Source organism: Prionailurus viverrinus, chromosome C2, assembly GCF_022837055.1.
Source record: "Prionailurus viverrinus isolate Anna chromosome C2, UM_Priviv_1.0, whole genome shotgun sequence".
NCBI lineage: Eukaryota > Metazoa > Chordata > Mammalia > Carnivora > Felidae > Prionailurus > Prionailurus viverrinus.
The window spans coordinates 99,990,257-100,009,564 of NC_062569.1; the positions used below are offsets into that span (position 1 = coordinate 99,990,257).

General features: G+C 46.0%; 1 protein-coding gene across 5 annotated transcripts in view; it reads right to left on the reverse strand.

The window, feature by feature from the left end:
• BOC (BOC cell adhesion associated, oncogene regulated) overlaps positions 1-19,308 on the reverse strand; it is a 72,841-nt gene that overhangs the window by 32,347 nt on the left and 21,186 nt on the right. For all 5 annotated transcript variants that reach the window (XM_047875518.1, XM_047875520.1, XM_047875519.1 and 2 more), the window contains 2 exons: positions 3,156-3,331; positions 2,192-2,470 (listed from right to left, as the gene is read on the reverse strand). In XM_047875518.1, the coding sequence (XP_047731474.1) occupies positions 2,192-2,470; positions 3,156-3,240 (364 nt within the window). In that variant the 5' untranslated portion in view covers positions 3,241-3,331. The remainder of the gene's footprint in view (positions 1-2,191; positions 2,471-3,155; positions 3,332-19,308) is intronic.

Consider the following 19,308-nt stretch of genomic DNA (forward strand, 5'->3'; position numbering starts at 1 on the left):
AGAAACTGTATATTCACTAGTATTAAAATAGTGTGAAGGTACGGGCATGCCATTATGCTAATTGAGTAAGTTAGAGACAAATACCCCATGATTTCACTCACAGGTAGCATCTAATAAACAAAGCACAACCCAGACTCATGGATACAGAGAAGAGAGTGCTGGTTGCCAGAGTGGGGGAGGTTTGGGGTCGGCGGGGGTGGGGATGGAAAAATGGGTGAAGGAGATCAAGAGGTACAAGCTTCCAGGTTATAAAATAGGCCATGGGGATAATAATGTATAGCACAGGGAATACAATCAGTAACAGTGACATTGTATGGTGACAGATGGTAACGAGACTCATTGTGGTGATCATTTCACAATGTACACAAACGTTAAATCACTATGCTATACACGTGAAACTAATATTGTATGTCAATTATATACTTCAGTAAAAAAGCAAGTATTGGTATGGATAAAGACTGGAAATGCACACTCCAAATGGGAATGGTAATGGTTGTGTGATGACGGTGGGGTGAGGGGAAATGGTATCTCCTATGAATTCTGTACTTTCTGTAATGCAGTTTCCATTACAATTTAAAAACATGAAATAAATAAATAAATAAATAAAAACATGAAAGAGGATATGACAGAAGAAGTGTAGCTCTGACCTCAGCCCTTCTTATAGGATGAGATAACCCCTCCCTGCCCACTACCCTCCTCACCTACATCAGCCAGCACCTTCCTTGCACCCCACAAGCACAGTGAGGGTCTGCCTCTCTCCCGGAGCATGCAGAGTATGCTACCCTGCTTCCCAGAGACCTAGAGCTCACATTCAATGGGTGCTCCTTCTGCCACCACAGCAAATGGCTCTCACTGTGTGGGGAGGCTCTAAGATGCAGTCAGGCTCCTCCCAGTCCCCTGGGGAGACAGATGAGGAACCCTCCCTGCCTTCTCCTTTCTCAGAGAAAAGGGTGGGGCTGCCTGACGCTTTCCAAAAGAACATGAATATTGCCTGCGGGGTGTCTCTGTTCTGTTCTCTCTTGGAGTGAAGTCCCTCCAGGGACCTGGGAACCAGGGCGGGGGTCTTTTATCCCCTGCTTTTCTGCTTCACCATCTCCTCCCACTTTCCTCCCAGGCCTCATGCCTCACATACCCCCAGGGACCCCAACCAAACTTTAAGGAGCGAAGCATTTCCCAAGTTTGCTGCTTTGGCATGACCCCTAACATACTCAGGAGGGTGACAATGATGGTGACATGGAACTCCAAAGCAAGGCTGTCAGGGGTAAGGGGACACTGCTAGGTCATGAGCAAACAAGCTCTGGACATCTCAACATTCTAATACAAATACCACTAAAGTCTCAACAAGGCTCCCTATTCCCCATACTTCAGGCTCCAGGAAAGAAGAGGTCATTCTTAATATATCCTGGCTACAGACTCCACATTAAGAATGGATGTTGGGGCTGCCCTGCAGCCTTCTGAAGTTTATTTTGTCAGATAAGTCTGGTCTCTCATATGTATACAATGGGTAGAAAACCAGGTAATGTGTGCTTTGCACCTGGGTACCATAATATTCCCAAGTGGTAATTACATATTAAGAGGAGTATAAAGCGTTCTCCCGGCATCCCCCTTGGACCAAACCATCCCCAATCTCATCCTCTTTTCTGTTCGTTTTACTCTTTGTCACAGTTTCCTTTCTGTTGTGCTCTACTATTTGTATCCCAGGCATGTGGACCATGTCTGCCCCTGAAACAGGAGGCCCGGTGTGGGACGGGCAGCTCTGCTCAGACCCACACATGGCCGTGTAAGTGCTCTGACAGTAACCGCCATGAGGATGGAGTGTGGGGGATGAAGGGACAGGGGCAGCTGGCACAAGCGCCCCCAGGTAACCACGTAGAAAGGCACGGCCACATAGTGTGGCCCATTTCTGGGGCCCACACAAACAGTTCAACCATGCTGAGTTCCCCTCTTTCTAGACACCCTCTGCAGACAGTGTCCCTACTCAGAGAAAACAGTGTCCCCAGGGCACAGTGGTCCCCCACCATCGGGGACTGCTCGGCAGCTACCACTCTCTGGTTTGAAATGTCAAATTGTAAGGCCTCCTTTTATATGAAGACAAATGACATGGGGTGTGAAGGGCCTGGGGGAGAGAGCAAGAACGGGAGAGAGTTAGAAAGAGGGCACCGTGGCAGAAGAACAAAGGAACAGCACTCACTGGCTAGTGTCACAGTGGCTGGCACGCTGGCCACGGCTCCTGCAGGCATGCGGGCCACACACTGGTACCGTCCCACCGTGTGGTTGTTGAGGGCAGTGACGACCAGCGTCCCGCGGGTGATGAGGATGCCCAGAGCATCATCCGAACCATTCAGCTCCTTCCCGTTCAGGCGCCAGGTGGCATTCATCCACGGGGGCTCCACCACGCAGCCCAGGATCACAGTTCCTCCCAGCTTCTGGACGGTGGAAGAGGGCTGGACAGTGACCTGGGGGACCTGGTCTGGAGGAAGAATGGGGACGTAGAAGTGAACGGACAACCTTCATGATACCAATAACATGACCTTTTTAGAAGCACAGCCCCCAGGCAGCCTTTCAGAACTGAGCAACCCAGAGGGGTTGGTCTTTCTCTGAAGAACTCTACTGTCCTTGGTCCGTTCTCCAACCTGTGTTCGTTCTCAAAGGCAGACTGGAGTGGCAGCATGATGTCGAGGCAAGAGCTTAGGCTCTGGGGTTGGATGGACCCGGGCCCCCATCCCAGCACCACTGCTTCTGAGCCAGGTCACTTTTGCCTTTTTGTGTCTCCATTTCTTGCCTACAAAACGGGGCTAGTAATACTCGCTTCACAGGGTTGTCGTGAAGCTCACAACAAATGCACGTGAACTGCCTGCCATAACCTCATGTACGTCCTCAATAAAAGGCAGTTGTTAGTATTCATTCTCCTCTGGTATATATTCGAAATGATGATGATACTAAAATATAACTGATACGGTCTTGCCAAGATGATTTGTCATCTTGTATTCCTGAGTGTGCCCCTGGAGGCCAGTGGGAATGAAGTGTTCTTCGAAATCCAGGAAAAGGCAGGCCTTTTTAAAAGGTTACTACTGAATGTGTAGTATTTCTACTTGACACGAGGGGCAAATGTTCTTTTAGACGGGCAGGCTGAGAAAGGGAAGGAAAGCACTCACTCAAGTCAGCGAAGCAGCCTGCTGTGGCTAAGAGGAGGCAAGCGAGGGTGACCGCAGGCCTTTTTTCTCTCCGGGTCGTCATCATCCCATGCAGCACGGTGTTACAAAGGGTCCAAGCCAACGTCCCATAAGCCACCGGAGTCACTCAGATGGCTACTACAATCCCCTGCACCACTCTGTCGTGAGAAAGAGAGAAATGGCTGCGGTGAGTGACGATGCTCGGGATGCCACTGTGATAGCCACAGCGCCTGACTTTGTGCCCTTGCCCCCTGCCTCCATCACACGTGCTGGCAACATTCAGAATGTTGACCTGACCGGCTGCTGGAAGACCAAGGAACACGGTCATGTCACTTCTCATCCAGAAGAAGCTTCTTTTTAGACCCCTTGAGCTAGAAGAGGATTTTATTGTGGTACAACAGCTAAAGCCTTGCGCAGCATACCAGCAGCGACAAGGACAGGGGAGCCCAGGACTAGAGGGGCTGGGCTCGGCAGCCACGTTCAGGGCTCCAGGCAGTGAGTGCCTCACACACATGCTGGAAAGGATGACGTGATCTTTACCATTTGCTTGCAGAAAGCCAGATGTCCACGGCCACACGGCATGCCATGCCGCTGGTACGAGACCTGTAGACAATACTGTCATGCATGCCAAACCCCTCCTGTAGGGGATGTTACTAATGAATCCTGAAGTCTCAGAGATTCCAGGAAGATCTCCTGTTTTGATTCACCCCTGGCTCCTCACCTATTTTCCTATCAACTCTCTCAATTCCTGGGATCAGCCTACCCTCCTCAGCTTGTGTGTAACCTCTACCCCCCAAACACAAACACAGACAGAAGTCACACATCACCAAGGCCCCTCGCCTTCTCTTGCCCCTGGGTGCTAGAATCCTAGTGTTTTCCATCTCTACAAAATTTGTACTCTTGACCATTGTCCGTGATGCATCCCCACCCCTGGAACAACGTTACTTTGAGGCTCTACACTACACTGTACCTCCAGCTACTGGATGGCACATCTCTGCTCTCAGCCGCCCTCTTACTGCCTGCCTGGAGCTTTGACTCTGCATCTTCCACAGCAGTAATTCCTCATGCCTCCTTCCTTAAGCTATGGTCCTTAAAAGATTCACCAAAGTCATATGCAGGCAAGTGTACATTGTAACACGTACCTCTGTCACGGCTTAAATCAAGATTTGCGTCTATTGTCGTGGTACTTACAGAACTGTCGTACTTACAGAACATTAGGCCAACAAGGCCAACATCCTTATTAGGTAGGGAGGCATTAGAACAAACTTCAGATAACATCAAAGGTAACATGTCAGTGATCTAGGCAGTGGATGCATCTTCCTGAACCATGCACATGCGCCAATACAAATGGTAGATTTCCAGGAGGGTGACCTATATTCAAACTGTCCACTCCCTTGGACCCGTTTACCTAACCAGGGACCCCATCAAAGGCCTATAGTCACCACTGAAAAGTGAAGGGAAGTAGCTAAGCTGCCCAATGGAGAGAAATATTGTGCTTACCAGTCTCCGGAATTCTGGGCACCTATACAGTCTGCTGTAAGAGCCCGTCTTCAGCCCTCCAACGCCATCACTCCCAACAGGCAGATGGAAAGCTGGCCTTCAAGACTCTTGCTCTGTGCCAGGAAGTGCTTGGGATTTGCCTCAACTTTTCCCTTCTCTAGGCTTTGTTTTTTTTTTACCTGGCTAAGAGGGTCATATTTGCTCTGTCCAACAAGCACCCCTCCAAACCAGATCTGGGCCCTAGCCCCACACTCACGTTCAGAATGTTTTCCAAGGCGGAGTCCTTTTCCCTGGATTCTTAATCCCTCCCTTTGCTTCATATCTTGGAAAACAAAGGACCCCCAAGACTCCTCCACTGCCCTCGAAAGGACAAGGGGGCCTTTTCTGGAGGTTTGAAAGAAAATTTTTGAGGAAGCTTTTCACGTTTTTCCTGTCAAGTTACAATAATCTCCTCATGGTGTAGAGAGAACTTTTACTCTTTCTCAGACAACCCAATAAGTCATGTTATCAGCAAAGTGCAATTAGGGAAAAAGCGGCAAAGGGGGAATGTGGCTGGGGCGGCAGCAATGTGGGAGGGAGTCTTGCTAAGCTCTTTGCACAAGTCTTCTTTCAATCTTCATACAAACGCTACAAGGTGGGGATTGTTATCCTCCATTTTACAGGTGAGGCAGCTGAGCTCCAGAAGCTCAGTAACTTGCCCAAGGTCCCAGAACCAGAGACTGGGAATGAAACCCAGGCTGGGCTCTTTTCAAAGCTCTGTACTTTTAACCCACAAGAGGAGCCTTTTCACATTCTTTCTATCCGTGCTCTGCACCCGGTGGGTGCTTAGCAGACAGAGTTGGAGAAGGTGTGCTGTAGAATGGGGAGGGATTTTAACAGTGGTTTCTAGAGGAAATTTACATTAATAGATTCATAAACTAGTACCAAAACGCAAGCTTTTGGTGTCCTCTGAATTTTCCAGCTACTTGTTTTAATTCTCTACTTTTCCCCAATGAAGTAACATTTATCTAGAACACTGCATGAATTACCAATTAGAGGACTGTAGGGAACTTGATCTTGATGTGTTCCAGCTTCCTCAACTCCTTAAGAAGATTGTTCACACCTGTTCCATCTCTGCCCCAAGAAAGGAAGGAGGGAAAAGAAAGGAAGGAGGAGGCAAGGACGAAGAATATGAATACAAAGCAATAATGGGCAAAGAGAAGACAAGCAGACAAAGTGGACACGGGGGCTGTTTCTTATCTGAGCACAGGGAGGGGGGGCTCCAGAGGTGTTTGGGTTGTAAAGTCGACAAAGGTTTTACTGAGGAAATTCAGCCCAGACCCCCTCCTGCTTAATGAGGACCAGCCAAACAATTACTGTTACTTCTGTACCCTTGGTAATTTATAGGATTCAAAATGAAAACAGACCCCACTTTTGCTGCCGGCCACCATCCTGCTTTTATAAGCAACCAGGAGAAAAGAATGGATTTGGGGAGCAGGAGAGAGTGAGAGGAAGCAGGTATCTAAAGAGGGAGAAAGGAGTTAGTTAGCTCATTAATCCCCACTATGGAGTTGTAAGCAGATACCACTTAATGACCCCAAAGCAGGTCACATGGAGCCTCATTCACAAAAAGCAGAACTCTGACAAAAATAGGGAAGCAGGGGATCACTACAGCTGTGATGCATATATTTAGCAGCTAGGAAAATTGAGTTGCTTCCTGGACCAAGTTACCTAGTGAGCTTGGTCTAGATTCCAGAGACCTAAGTTTCTGAGAATTTTGTGGTGATGATAAAGATAAAAGGCAACTAAGGCTTATTTGGAATACCTAATTGCAGTGTAACTCTGTCCCACTGTGAAATGAACAAGGTACAATTTCAAAGTTGGTTGAAGGCAACAGTAAGGCCTGTTATTTTTCTTGGCAATGCAAACTGCATCTAGATCCTTCTCATTTTCTATGCATTTTCTCAGAAAAGGGGGGAGAAATCAGAAGCCGAGGAAAGGGAAAATAAATTATTGACAAGAATTCCTGACTGCGGCTTAGGTACTTGCTAGTTTTAAGCGTTATTTGGACAAGAAAAAGAAAAGGTATCTGAGAAATTTAACTGCTGACATACATGTTCCCACTGAAACAATCTCCACCAAGCAGACGTTTTTAAACTTTCCAAAAACAACAACAACAGAATATACTTCTGGGGTTGAGACCAATGAGAAATTATAGCCTCGGAGTATTTATTTTGTGAGAAAATTACAAACAACTGAGAATCGATCAAAAGCAGGAGGCAGCCAGCTCCACCTTCTCCCAAGAGGACTGGCTGGAGCATAAGTGAGACAGAGGAACGGGAGGCCACAGCTCATCCCTGACCTGATCCCCCAGGGCACTGCAGCTCTCTCTCGGAAAGGAAGGGAAGACTTCCTGGTCTTAAACACAAAACCCACCCGTTGGATATCCTATGGCCAATAACCAAGATGAGGTAAAGAAAAGAGCATGTGATCTAACAGATACCATAGAGGGACCTATTTCTAAAAAACAAAAACAAAACATTCTTTCAGTGACAAGAACAAGACATAACAAAGTTTCGTTCAGGGGAGCTAGCTACATGAAAAAATAAACATATTTTTTAAAATTTTTTAATGTTTATTTTGAGGGAGAGAGAGACAGAGTGCAAGCAGAGGAGGGGCAGAGAGAGAGGCAGACAGAATCTGAAGCAGGCTCCAGGCTCTGAGCTGTCAGCACAGAGCCTGACGCGGGGCTCAAACTCACAAACCATGGAGATCAGACCTGAGCTGAAGTCAGATGCTTAACTGACTGAGCCACCCAGGCGCCCCGGAAAAAAGAAATATTTCTGACCCGAAATTATTATTATTATTATTTTTTTTTTTTTTTTGCAAATTCCCAATTCTGTAGAGTAAGATTCACTTTTCCCAAAGGTCTTTGAAGGCAGGCAGAAGTTTTGCTCATAAGAGATGCTCCCAAGTGCCAACGGGGGAGAGCAAAGAGTGGGGCAGGGGTGAGTGCTGGCAGCCACCCCCCTGCCTCAAAAAGAGGGTGCACTCCTGCTCAGAGGAGTGACATCGGGGAAATCTCAGGGAAACAAGTGATTCTAATTCTCAGAGGGCTGAAGATGTGAGTTTAAATAGACTTAGGAGAACGGTTTAAGAAAGGTCATTTTTACTTAAAAAGTTGTACTTTTACCCACAGACCTAATTAAAAAGAAAAATTTTTAATTAGCAGGGACCTCAGAGAAAATGAAATAATAGCTTAGAATAACACCTATGGGTATGGAGTGTTATAAATGAGAAAAGCAAGGGGCAGAGAGGCTAAGTGATTTGCAGAAGGTCTCCCAGCTACTTAAGAGAGATTTAGGACTCTAAGTCAGGCCTTCGGACTGCTAGTCCCGGCTTTCTCTACTATTCCAGTACTGCCTCCCAACAAATGGTTTCTGAGGTCATATTTACCAACTTTTTGGAACTACTTTTAGAACTAAATTTGGAATATTTTTGAATCTACTTTCTTATGCAGAAAAATGATGCATCTGGATCATTATCTATAACTTTCTCTGTGGTTATTTTCATTCTTTTACCATTTACATCCTAATCTAGAACATTCTCTTACAGTTGTTCGCAGATTTTCTGCAATGGTGAAAATATTCTGTATTTGTACTCTAAGCGCTAGTCACTAGCCACTTGTGGCTATCAAATACTTGAAGTGTAGGTAATGTGACTGAGGAACCACATTTTTAATGTTACCAGATAGGGCTGGTGGTTACCACATGGGGCAGTACAGTTCTAGACTGAGATCTAGAATAACTACCCAGACCACTCTGATGTTAAACAGGAGGGAACAGCAAAGATTTGATATTCTTAAGTTTGAGCCATGTTCTAGCCAGTCTCTAAATATAATTCTAGCTTCTTTCTTGTCCAAATTTTGTCTATTAAAAAAATTATATTACAATTTCACTATTATCAGGTATGAAAAAATAATACTGTGATCTACCATTGAAGACAGCATGCAAGTCCCTGTACTAAAAGATGGATTCTGTCCTGAGTAACTTACGGCTTGGGGGATTAAGTCAGCCAGTGTTCAGCACATATCCATAAGCTCCTCATTACCCAGCTGCCTCTGCAGCTGGCTTAGAGCCATGTGACTACTGCTGGCCAATCAAGTGTAAGTGAACATGTCAAGAGTCGCTTCTAGGCTAAGGCTGTTAAGAGCTACAGAACCAGAGCTCTGCTTCCATTTCTCCGTTTCTCTAGTCCTGGTGACCATCACAGGTTCCAGAAAGCATAGCTACAAGATGAAAGAAGTCAATGCAATCTAGGACAGGAGAAAAAATAAACCATTGTTTGCAAAAAACCACTGAAATTTTGGGGATTCCTCTCATGTAACAACTTTAGCATTCTTTACTCTAAAACCTTACTTAACTGATTACAGTGGCAAGTGAGAGCAGCGGGAAGGGAGCATTTTCAATATTGGGTCTTCAGGAAAGGTTTTCTGGATAAGGGGTTGGGAAGGCCCCTTGGGATATGCATATGTAAAGAGCTGAGGGCAAGGCTGGTGGGAAAGATCTGTCTGGAGGACAGTACATCGAGCAATTTGGCTGTTACAGAAGGCTTATCTGAACAGTGGTCACCACACTTTTCTGATCTTGCTTTCTTATGAGTAAAATATTCTGGGCAAATATCCCCACTACATTCACGTTTATTCATAAATTAAATGCATGGACTGCCGAACTAAAATTTAAAAAGAGTAGGTAAAAGTGAACCGGTGTTTCAATGACTTATTGATCATGATTATTTTATAATATAATTAAAGCTAATAGCTTAAGACAGAAAAGCCTATTTAGGATTAGGTGTGTCCCTACCGATATGGATGTAACCTCTTTCAAACAGTGACCCCGAATGTTAAATATTTTGCTAACTTCTCATCAGATAGGGTTCCATTATCATTGTTTTTACTTCCTTATGCGGCTTGAAGAGGGTCAGCTCTGCTTTTTACTTCCTGTGAGCGTGTGCTTGGATTATCTGCATAGTCTTCCGCCATAGTTTCTTTGAAGCAAGCTCTTTAAGCCACCTTGTCCTTTCATGAGCATTATTTTAGTTAAGACTAAATTCTATAACCTGTAAGTCCACTTAAGAGAACAGGAAAACTGGGGAGTGAATAAGCAAGTGTGGTCCCCACTGTCACACCATAGAGATCTCTTGCTACTGTTGTGCACATTACTGTGATGTACAGGCTAAAGGTACCAGTGTCAACGCTTAATATTAAACATCAGGAAAGCTGAATTTCTTTCCTATTCCAATGGACTTTCTTATATTTCCCCTGTGGAGCTTGCACTCTATTTTGAGACTTCCAGAAGAATGGAAAGAGGCAAGGTAGGAAATTGAGATCAGGTCATGTTGCGGAAGCCTAGGGAAAAGAATTTTAAATTAACACCACAGACAGATGGTTTTTGAAGAGGGAATATATAACCAAAGTGGCATTTGCACAACCTGGGCTCCTCATTCACTGAACCCAAAATTTACAACAAGCTGCTAACCAACATGTTCAGAGTCTATTTCCACCCAGGTAGGTGAACCGCTTTACCACCCATGGAACTGGAAAGGAGGAGTCTAGACATACCATTTGGTTCTGCAGGGGAATCCCCCCCACAGAGAGAAGCCACCTCTGCCTTCTGAGGAAAAGGACGATGTGGTCTCTTGATTTGCCCACTGGACAAAATCTAATTTTCTCCCACCTGCACCACTTGAGGAAAACGTTACCGGGGAAGTCACCTTTCTTTGTCACATATACCCCTTCCTTCAATTTCTCTTTAAGAAAAATTTAAAAATCTAGCCATAAGGGGGGGAGGAGGAACCCACAAACCTTAAGAGAAAAGGAAAACCACTTCCTTTCTTCTCCACTCCCTTCTCAATTCCCCCACCCTATTCCATATAAATTCAATTTGACAACCCTGCTAATTGGATAAACGCAACTCCTACACTCCTAGAAAGCCATTCCCTTTTCTTTTTTTTTGTTTTTGGAGGGCTCAAAACAGGGTGATTGTGCCCTTCTTTAACAGGGATTCCATCTGCTTTATTTCTCCCTCTCCATTCACCACTCCTCGTGAATATTTATGAGGTCTTCCCTCCCAGCCTATCCCCCTTCCACCCCACCTTCCTCCGTCAACCTCCCTCTACCCACCCTGCCTCCAGCCTGCTCTCCCTCCTCTGAGGGACAAAAACCTTCCAAAAGCACCCCCCATCCCTCCTTGCTTTAGATAAACACAGGCAGTGTCAAGTGTGAGGAGTAGGGGGAGGTGGGAGGGGGTTCAACTGCCAGTCAAGCCCCCCGCCTTCAATGAGGCCCAGGGGCCTACCCTAATCTGCTGCATGCTTGCCATATGGGGGCTGTGTTGCCCTGGGAAACACTAACAGGCAGAACGGAGCTTAATAGAGTCCATATTCATTGTAATGCAGTGAGATAGCTCAAGGCACCACTGCCCCTTCGGTCCAGTTTCATTCTTCTGCTTTCCTCTTTCTTTCTGGTTTTCCTCCCTTTTACTTTCTTTCTTCCTTTCAAAAGGAACGGCCCCCAGAGAGCTCTAACCTGGAGAGGTCTCAGCTGGCAGAAAGGCTGGGCTTTGGGGTTGGGAAGGACAGTGCTGGGGTGGGACGTGGAGTTGGTGGGGAGAAGGGAGAAGTGGGGCTCCCAGGGCGGTCGAGTGGGGAGAGAGGTGCGGCACCTGCAAGGGGACGCGTGCGCTGGCTAGAGTGTAAGAGAGCATGTGGTGGGTCGTGGGTAGACACGGCCCATCGGGGCCTTGGAGCAAAGAAACCTTCTCATTTATTCTGCCACCTACGCCTAGGTCTCCCAACATCACCCCAGTCTCCAATGCCAGTCAATTTAAGGTCATTAAAGCCAGTGGCATCTACCTCCCTGAGGTGTCAGGCCTTCGGCCAATTCCCGGCTCCCCACAGTTGCCTTGAAAAGTCACAGGCCACGCAATGGGATGAAACCACTTCAAAGATAAATAAATCCCTATAGGGGCAGAGGATCCACCAGCCTGCCATGCTGGGGCCCACCTCCTCCTCTGGCTGGCTGGCACTGAGGAAAAGGTGGCAGCTGTAGTCGGCCAGAGCCAAACTAGGGCATGCAGGGCCCTTTGCACTGGGGGAGCGGGCTCTCTAGCAGATTAAGCCTTGTCATAAGTATATCTGCTGGAAGTGAGACTTGGGAGTCCTGGAGAGCAGAAGTGATCCTTCCTCAACGCCTCCAAGGGAAGGAGGGCTAATAACGTGGGAGGGGAAAAGGACGCATTTCTCCCAGTTTCTTAGAAAAGGTAAAATCGGTAACCAGGACACAAGAAGTCCTCAAAGAGTAAAGCATCGGTTTCATAAGTCGTGGAAGCCATTTGTCCTGTGACTGTAAAAGTCACAAATTTAAAATCAAGATAGAAAATAAAAGCAAAGAAAAGCTATCAAAACCTTCGTATACACCCCTATGGCTGAAACATTAGCCCCGTGGTGTCTAGCATGTAGAAAGAGACCAGTAAATGGTTGCTGAATGAAAAAAACACATATTTGCTCCTATAGTTTCACCACTGCTGACAGAGAACTTGAAACTCTTTATTTATCCAACTGATGACCACAATCAGGGTTCAGATGGGGAACAGTGCTTTAGCAGAAGCATAATGCTCCTAGCAAAGGTACAGCAATGCCATTGTGACAGTGCCACAGTGACGCCAGTATCTACCAGGAGGCCTTTTTGTTATCCACATCAACCAAATGCCACAGTCAGGCAGGCTAAGTCACATGAAACTTCTCAAGCAAGGCAGATACCGGTGCCTGTTGTGGTCTAGTTTTTGCCCTCCAAACCTGGTATCTTCCACTTGCCTTGCTCTTACCCCACTGAGATGCATCCAAAATCTGTGGTTTCCTGAGCTCAACCCAGGGGAGACCAACAGTAGGAAAGTACATAAAAGTCCTTACAATTTTTCTTTGCTTCTTTTAGCTTGATTTTAAGGCTATATTACCTAACAACCCTCCAAGAAATGGTACAGTGGGTACTTTAAGAGCCAAGGTACAATTTCAATTCCTGGCTAGAACACCTAAACAGCATGTGGTTATCTGAAATGCCAGCCTCAGCATCAAACCCATTTATATCCATGAGGGACCCATAAAGGTGATAATCCTTCTTCCCTGGGGACTCTACACCAGAGAAGGTGAAGACACGCAAAAGAACAGGGTTGTACAAGACTCAGAGCACTTATCCTCTCTACAGAGGAAGCCTGCCCCTCCCATTTCCTTTTTTCTGCATGGTTTCATTCCCAGTTGTTCGACCCCAACATACTGCATGTGTTACAGAGAGGTGCTCCACAGAAGAGCGTGTGGGGATGCCTGGAGCGTCACTGAAAGCCACTCCTGAAGCACTCTGGGAGCTCAGCAGAGCAGTCACGCTCTCCCCAGGCTTCCCTGCAATGGACACTCTGGTCAATAATCTTACCACTGACGTGCATGATGTGGTAAAGGCCAGAACGGCCACTCGGGGAAAGCGGAGACAGCTTCTCCGGTCTAGAACAAATACTTGCTTTTCATTTCACTGTTCAGAGGACACCCACTAGTTTGAGCATACACACATATACTCCACTTCACCTTCTCCTCCCATCTTTCCCATCTATGGTCAGTCATATGGATTCAAAGCAGCCAGAGAGGGGCACCTGGGGGGCTCAGTTGGTTAAGCGTCTGACTCTTGATTTCAGCTCAGGTCATGACCTCATGGTCGTGGGAGCCACAGCGTGGAGCCTGCTTAAGACTCTCCCTCTCTCCCTCTGTGCCTCCTCCCACACACGTGCGTGCCCTCTCTTAAAAACAGAAAATAAAAATAAAGTACCAAAGGCAGCCAGAGAAACACAACACAAGCCGCATATGTCATTTACAATTTTCTAGTAGACACATTTTACATCAGGTGAAAATAACTTTTAATATCTTTCAACACAATATACCCCAAAGAGTGTAATTTTAATAGGTAATATATAAATTAATAAGGTGTTTTATATTGTTTCATACTAAGTCTCCTAAACCTAGTGTGTATTTTATATTTACTACACATCCCAATTTGGACAACCCACATTTCAGGTGCTCAACAGTCACACGTAGTAAAGGCTACTCCTGGACACCACAGGCCTAGAGCCCTCCAGCTGGCTCCCTGACGCTCTCCTCCCCCCATCTAATCTGCCTCCCCATCGTCACCTACCTTCCTTCTAGAACATCAAGCTCAGCCAATCAGTAAAGATGATAAATGGGTAGCTACCACCCACTGAATACACAATTATGAATTGTGGCCTGTCTCCTCCAGGCCACACTTCATAATTCATCTAATTTGATATAATCCTCCCAATGGCCCTGTAAGGCCGGTATATATGATCAACACATTTTATAAATGAAGAAATTAAAACTCAGAGCGGTTACGTAGTTTGTCCAAGATTATACAGATGGTAAGTCAGTCAGGATTTGAACAGGTTCTAACTCTAAAACCCTTTTGGTTCTTTTCCCTCTAGTGCTTTAAATAAAGTATAGCAAAATAATTGATGGATTGTTATGCAGCCATTAAAATGGTAACTATAAAGGTCAAGCAGCAACATGAAAAATGTGTAAAGAATGTTAAGGGAAAAACATATCATTTTGTCATAAAACATGTAAGCAGTTGGGGGAGGCCTAGAAAGGAATAGGAAACACCAGCAGCTGATTTGAAAATGTGAAGGAAGTAGGAGTGATTTTTTCTCTTTTCAGGTTGGTTCAAAACAAAGCAACTAACAGACCCACTTTCCACAATTTCCTATCTAAGTATGATTAAATGAAGTCCAAACTCCTTCGCACAACCTTCCGGGTTCTTTGTAAGTGGGCTACAGTCAACCTTTTCCAGGTCTTCCACAAGCCCCCAAATCTGGGCAAGCTGCATTTTCACACTCTCTCTTCTAGCAAAACCACCTCCCCCTTCTCCCTTCATTGCATCAGGGGAATTCTTAATTGTCCTTCAAAACTTATTGCAAATGTCACCGTACGATGCCTCCAATGACTTCCACAGTGTTTTGCACATTATAACATTTCCATAATAATTTATGGATTTGATCATGTGTGCGTAATGTGCCTCTGATATCTACCCTCTGACCCGACTACAAACTTCCTGAAGGCAAGGATGTGTTAACTTTATCTTAGTAACCCTAGCATCCAGAAAACCTTTGGCACATCATGGGGGCTCAGCCAATGTTTGCTAAACTGAAGGGTTTGTCCAGATTAGAAATTTGAGATTGAGAAGGACTGTTATCTGACCTTGGACCTATAGGAAAAATGCATACAGAAGGGTTATCAGTGGTGGGACCAAGGGGTTTTTCTACACGAAAAGGACTATAACCATGGCCCTTATTTTCCAAAACCAAATGGCCCTTAGAACAGTGTAGGCATCCCTGGAGGGGAGGGCCAAGTTGTTTGACAGAAGTCAGTGCCTCTGCAGACACTCCTATGGCTTGGGGTCTCATTCAAGAACCTTCTTGGTTTTCCTTATCTCTCTTCCCAAAACAAACACCCTACCAAGCTTGAGACATCTGGCTTCCTGCAGCCACTGAACTGCAAGGAATCTAATCTAGGAGGATATTGTGAGTAGGTAATATCTGGCCATTATCAATATGACCCTAACCTTGAGGCCAGGGTGGAAGGAGATAGGCATGGAGACATGGGAGAAGAAGAAATCAGAACACTGTTGAGTCAGAAAGAGAAGGATGGATTCGGGCCTGAAGAGAAAGCATGGGGAAGGGAGGAGGAACAAGAGCAGAGATGTGGGAAAGGCAGCTAAATGTGTTGAGCTCCAAGCCGGGTGCTGGGGGCTTCATGTACGTGATCAGTTTTAATCTTCACAACCCAGGGAGAGTTACTGTCCCCACTTTACAGATGGAGGGAGAGGTTATCAAAGCCCTTCTCAATGCTTTAGCACATTACGGTTTTAGGAGTCATCTCAAATTTTTATTATAGAATTGCTCTTCTGCTAAGTGATGATGTTGGGACTCAGCAAGATCAGGTACTAAGAAACCATGAGGCTGGGGTTTAGATATGAGCTGTGCCACTTCTCTCCCTTGGTAGACGGCAGCTTTGGGTAAAGTGCTTAATCACCGAGTCTCAGTTTACTCTCTGTGAACATGAAAATGTAAACACCTGCTTTTCTGAGCTGCTAAAAAGAGTTAATGAGATTGAGTGTGAAAGCAGCCTGGCTTATAGCAATCACACAATAATTTGAGGGTGTCCTGGAACTTTTCTGCTGAAAGCCATTCACTGGAGGTCTAATTTCATACAGTAGCACTGCCACCGAGGGGGCTTTTCGATGAATGTCCTTTTTTTTTTTTTTTTTCCTTTCAACGTTTATTTATTTTGGGGACAGAGAGAGACAGAGCATGAATGGGGGAGGGGCAGAGAGAGAGGGAGACACAGAATCGGAAACAGGCTCCAGGCTCTGAGCCATCAGCCCAGAGCCTGACGTGGGGCTCGAACTCACAGACCACGAGATCGTGACCTGGCTGAAGTCGGACGCTTAACCAACTGCGCCACCCAGGCGCCCCTCGATGAATGTCCTTTAAGACTTAAAGATGTTGCATTTTAACAACTCCAGACACATGTGGTACCATCTCTGCTTGTTCCTTATAGGCTGTCCAAAATTAAGCAATGGCCTGATTTTGCTGCACTACACACACACATCACAAGTTCAAGAGATAGTCTCTGTTGGAAAATAGAAGCAGTAATACCTATATCCTATATAGTGTTTTACAGAGCTTCACAATAGCCCCGTGGGACAATAAATCTGTGGACAGTGCTATAGTGTTCTCAAGTTTCTGGCAAGACTTGGTTTCCAGCCTCTTATCCTCCATCCAACACTAGCCCACATTTACATCACTGAAGCTAATAACTGCTCCCCACCACCTCTCCCTCACCCTGTTTATGCCCTCTCTCTGCACTCTCTTGATGATGATAATGATGATAATGATCATAATTTCTCTGTAGTGTCTCTACATGTTCACAGAGAAAGGGGAAAAGATCCTCATCAGACAATAGGTCATTTGGGACAAGAAGTTACAAAGAAGTGTTTATAGAGAGGAAAACATTCCCCTGATCCCTCCTTCTAACCCCCCTCCCAGCCCCAGAAAGGAGCTCACCTCCAACCTCATCAGCAAGCGAACAAAGCCACAACAAAGCCACCTGCTCTTTTCCACCTACCTGTTTCTAATTACAGCCCACGGCCAGGGCTATAGCCACACAGGTAAACAATGAAGTAAAATGGTAACATAGTGACTGGAGAGGAAACAGGAGCATCCACTCTCAAACTTTCTGGTGCTCATGGCAGACAAAAGAGTCAATGTAAAATGCATTAATTAGAGTCCAGATAGAAAGCACAAACAGGGTATATAAAACAAACCTGTTCCAGGACCTGAGCGCTGAAAGTAGATCTTAACTGCTTAATGTTCTCTCTTAGGAAAAAGGAAAAATGATCCCGTTTAAGCGATCAGTGTGTTAACACAAGCCTTACTACCTAAGGCCAGGACTCCACTCCATCTGAAAGCATCCACTGAAAGCAATGGAGCCCTCAGAACAGGAAGTATAATGCCTGCAAGCACACCAGAGAGCAAGCACTGCTCAGTCTGCACATACACAGAACCACAGAGACAGCATCTTCCCCGAATCATCAGGAGCAGTAGCAGGATTTGCCTCAGAAGCACAGAAAGACAAACGAGGGCATTCCACAGAACCATCGCGATCGCGCTAAGAGCAGGCAGTGCGGCTGGCAACCCCAAGTCACACCTGATGAGAAGTACAGTCCCTGGGGCAGAATTCAGGTCAGTTCGGCAAACCCCCACGGAGTACCCACTAGGTGCCACACACTGCCAGAGAGTGGAGGCAGCCTCCTACCCTTAAAGAACTTGGAACCCAGTCAACGTTCAGCTTTGACAACATCTTTCTATTACACCAAAATTAACATGCATCACGACCTCAGGAAAAGATCAAAGATAAACCATAGATTTTACTCAACACAGGCAAGGAACCAGACCCACTAACAAAGGCATTAGGGGATTGACAAAAGAAATGGGTCACACAGCTGAGCATGCACATGTGCACGCACGCGCACATTCTCAGGCCCTGCTCAGTACAGAAGGTCAGTCCTCCAATAAAGCCCCTTTCTATCATCCATGTTTATTCCTAGCGTAGTCCTAGAAGATCACAGTACATCAGCTAAGGTAGGATAGAGGCTTAGAGCTAACAGAGGTCAACAAGGATCTCTTAAGCCTCAGCTTTGTCACCGTCACCCCCCACAGTGTATCGTAACCTGTTTACAAGTCTCTCTTCTGGACACATAGTAGGTGCTCAGTGAATGTTTGATAAGCTATAAAGACCTACCTCCAAGGGCTTTTCCAAGTCCAACTATTGGATCCTTGGAGTCTGGCTCTGACGAACCCCCAAAGGTACTCTCACTGCAAAGCAGAACTTGCTTGAGTTGGGGAACATGATGCTTGAGTGTCTGATATCCCTGTTCCCATCTCCCACCAGGATCTGGTCTGGGGTTCTTATTAAGTGGAGAAGGCAAGCATGACACAGATCTTTCCTGTGATGGCATCCAAGCATGAGGTGGGTGGGGGCGGGCTTGCCAAGGAGGAGGTGGGGCAGAAAATGTGAAGAGAAGTATGCACCTGAGGAAATGCTCTTCCGTTCAAGAGGCAGGTCCCCGGCACCCGCTGTGTGTCAGGCAGTGGTTTGGAACCCAGCTCTTATCCCCCTAGAGTCCTGCATTTCCCCTGTGCAAGTACCATCACACTATTTTCAGTCTGCCTGGCTACTAGAACAAAGGCTTCAGGGATCAGGAATGGTGAGGATATTCACAAGGGCACTGTCAATGCGTAAAATAGTGCCAGGTATTCAGCAAATACCTGTTGAGTGCACCAATAACCACCTGAGACACAAAGGACATGGCAGAGATAGGAAAGAACTCTAGTCATCTAGTCAAGGAGGGAGCTTTTCCTCAGTAGGAGAAGCTGGACATTTAGGAAGCTTTGGGGCTGAAAAGACTTTGATTTACTCTGCTAGGTGACATAATCACCACCAACTCCAATTTAGCTGTCAACTACAGTCCTTCTCCATACCCTCTCCTCCTGATGATTAGGCAACCAATGCCACCAGGTGCATATCCACACCCTCCACGTGACTCAAATCCAGACTCAGGTTCTGGGACCCAGAATGAATGACCATCAGGCTGCTGCTTCTTGGTCTATCTGGTTCCTGGTTCCTAGACTGATTCAACCAAATGCTGGGCAAGAGCAGCCCCAACCCCAACATACCAACACATACACTACGCTCTAACAGGCTCATGCATGCTGACAGGAAATCCGAAGCGTTCAAATGAACAGCTAAGCCTCGGAGTAAAATAGCCAACCTTAGCTGAAGTCAGGGCCACGATGGGACATCAGGAGCTACCGGTCTATAGTTGGCATCTGACTGCACAGTGACAAGGACAAGGTCTCTCCTAGACTTTTCTGTGAGCCAGAAACTCTTACCCTGAACTTAGAAGGAATGACTTTGATGTAGGACAATAAAACCTATCACACACGGGGATGATGAAGAAAAAAACACATTAGTAAATAATCTA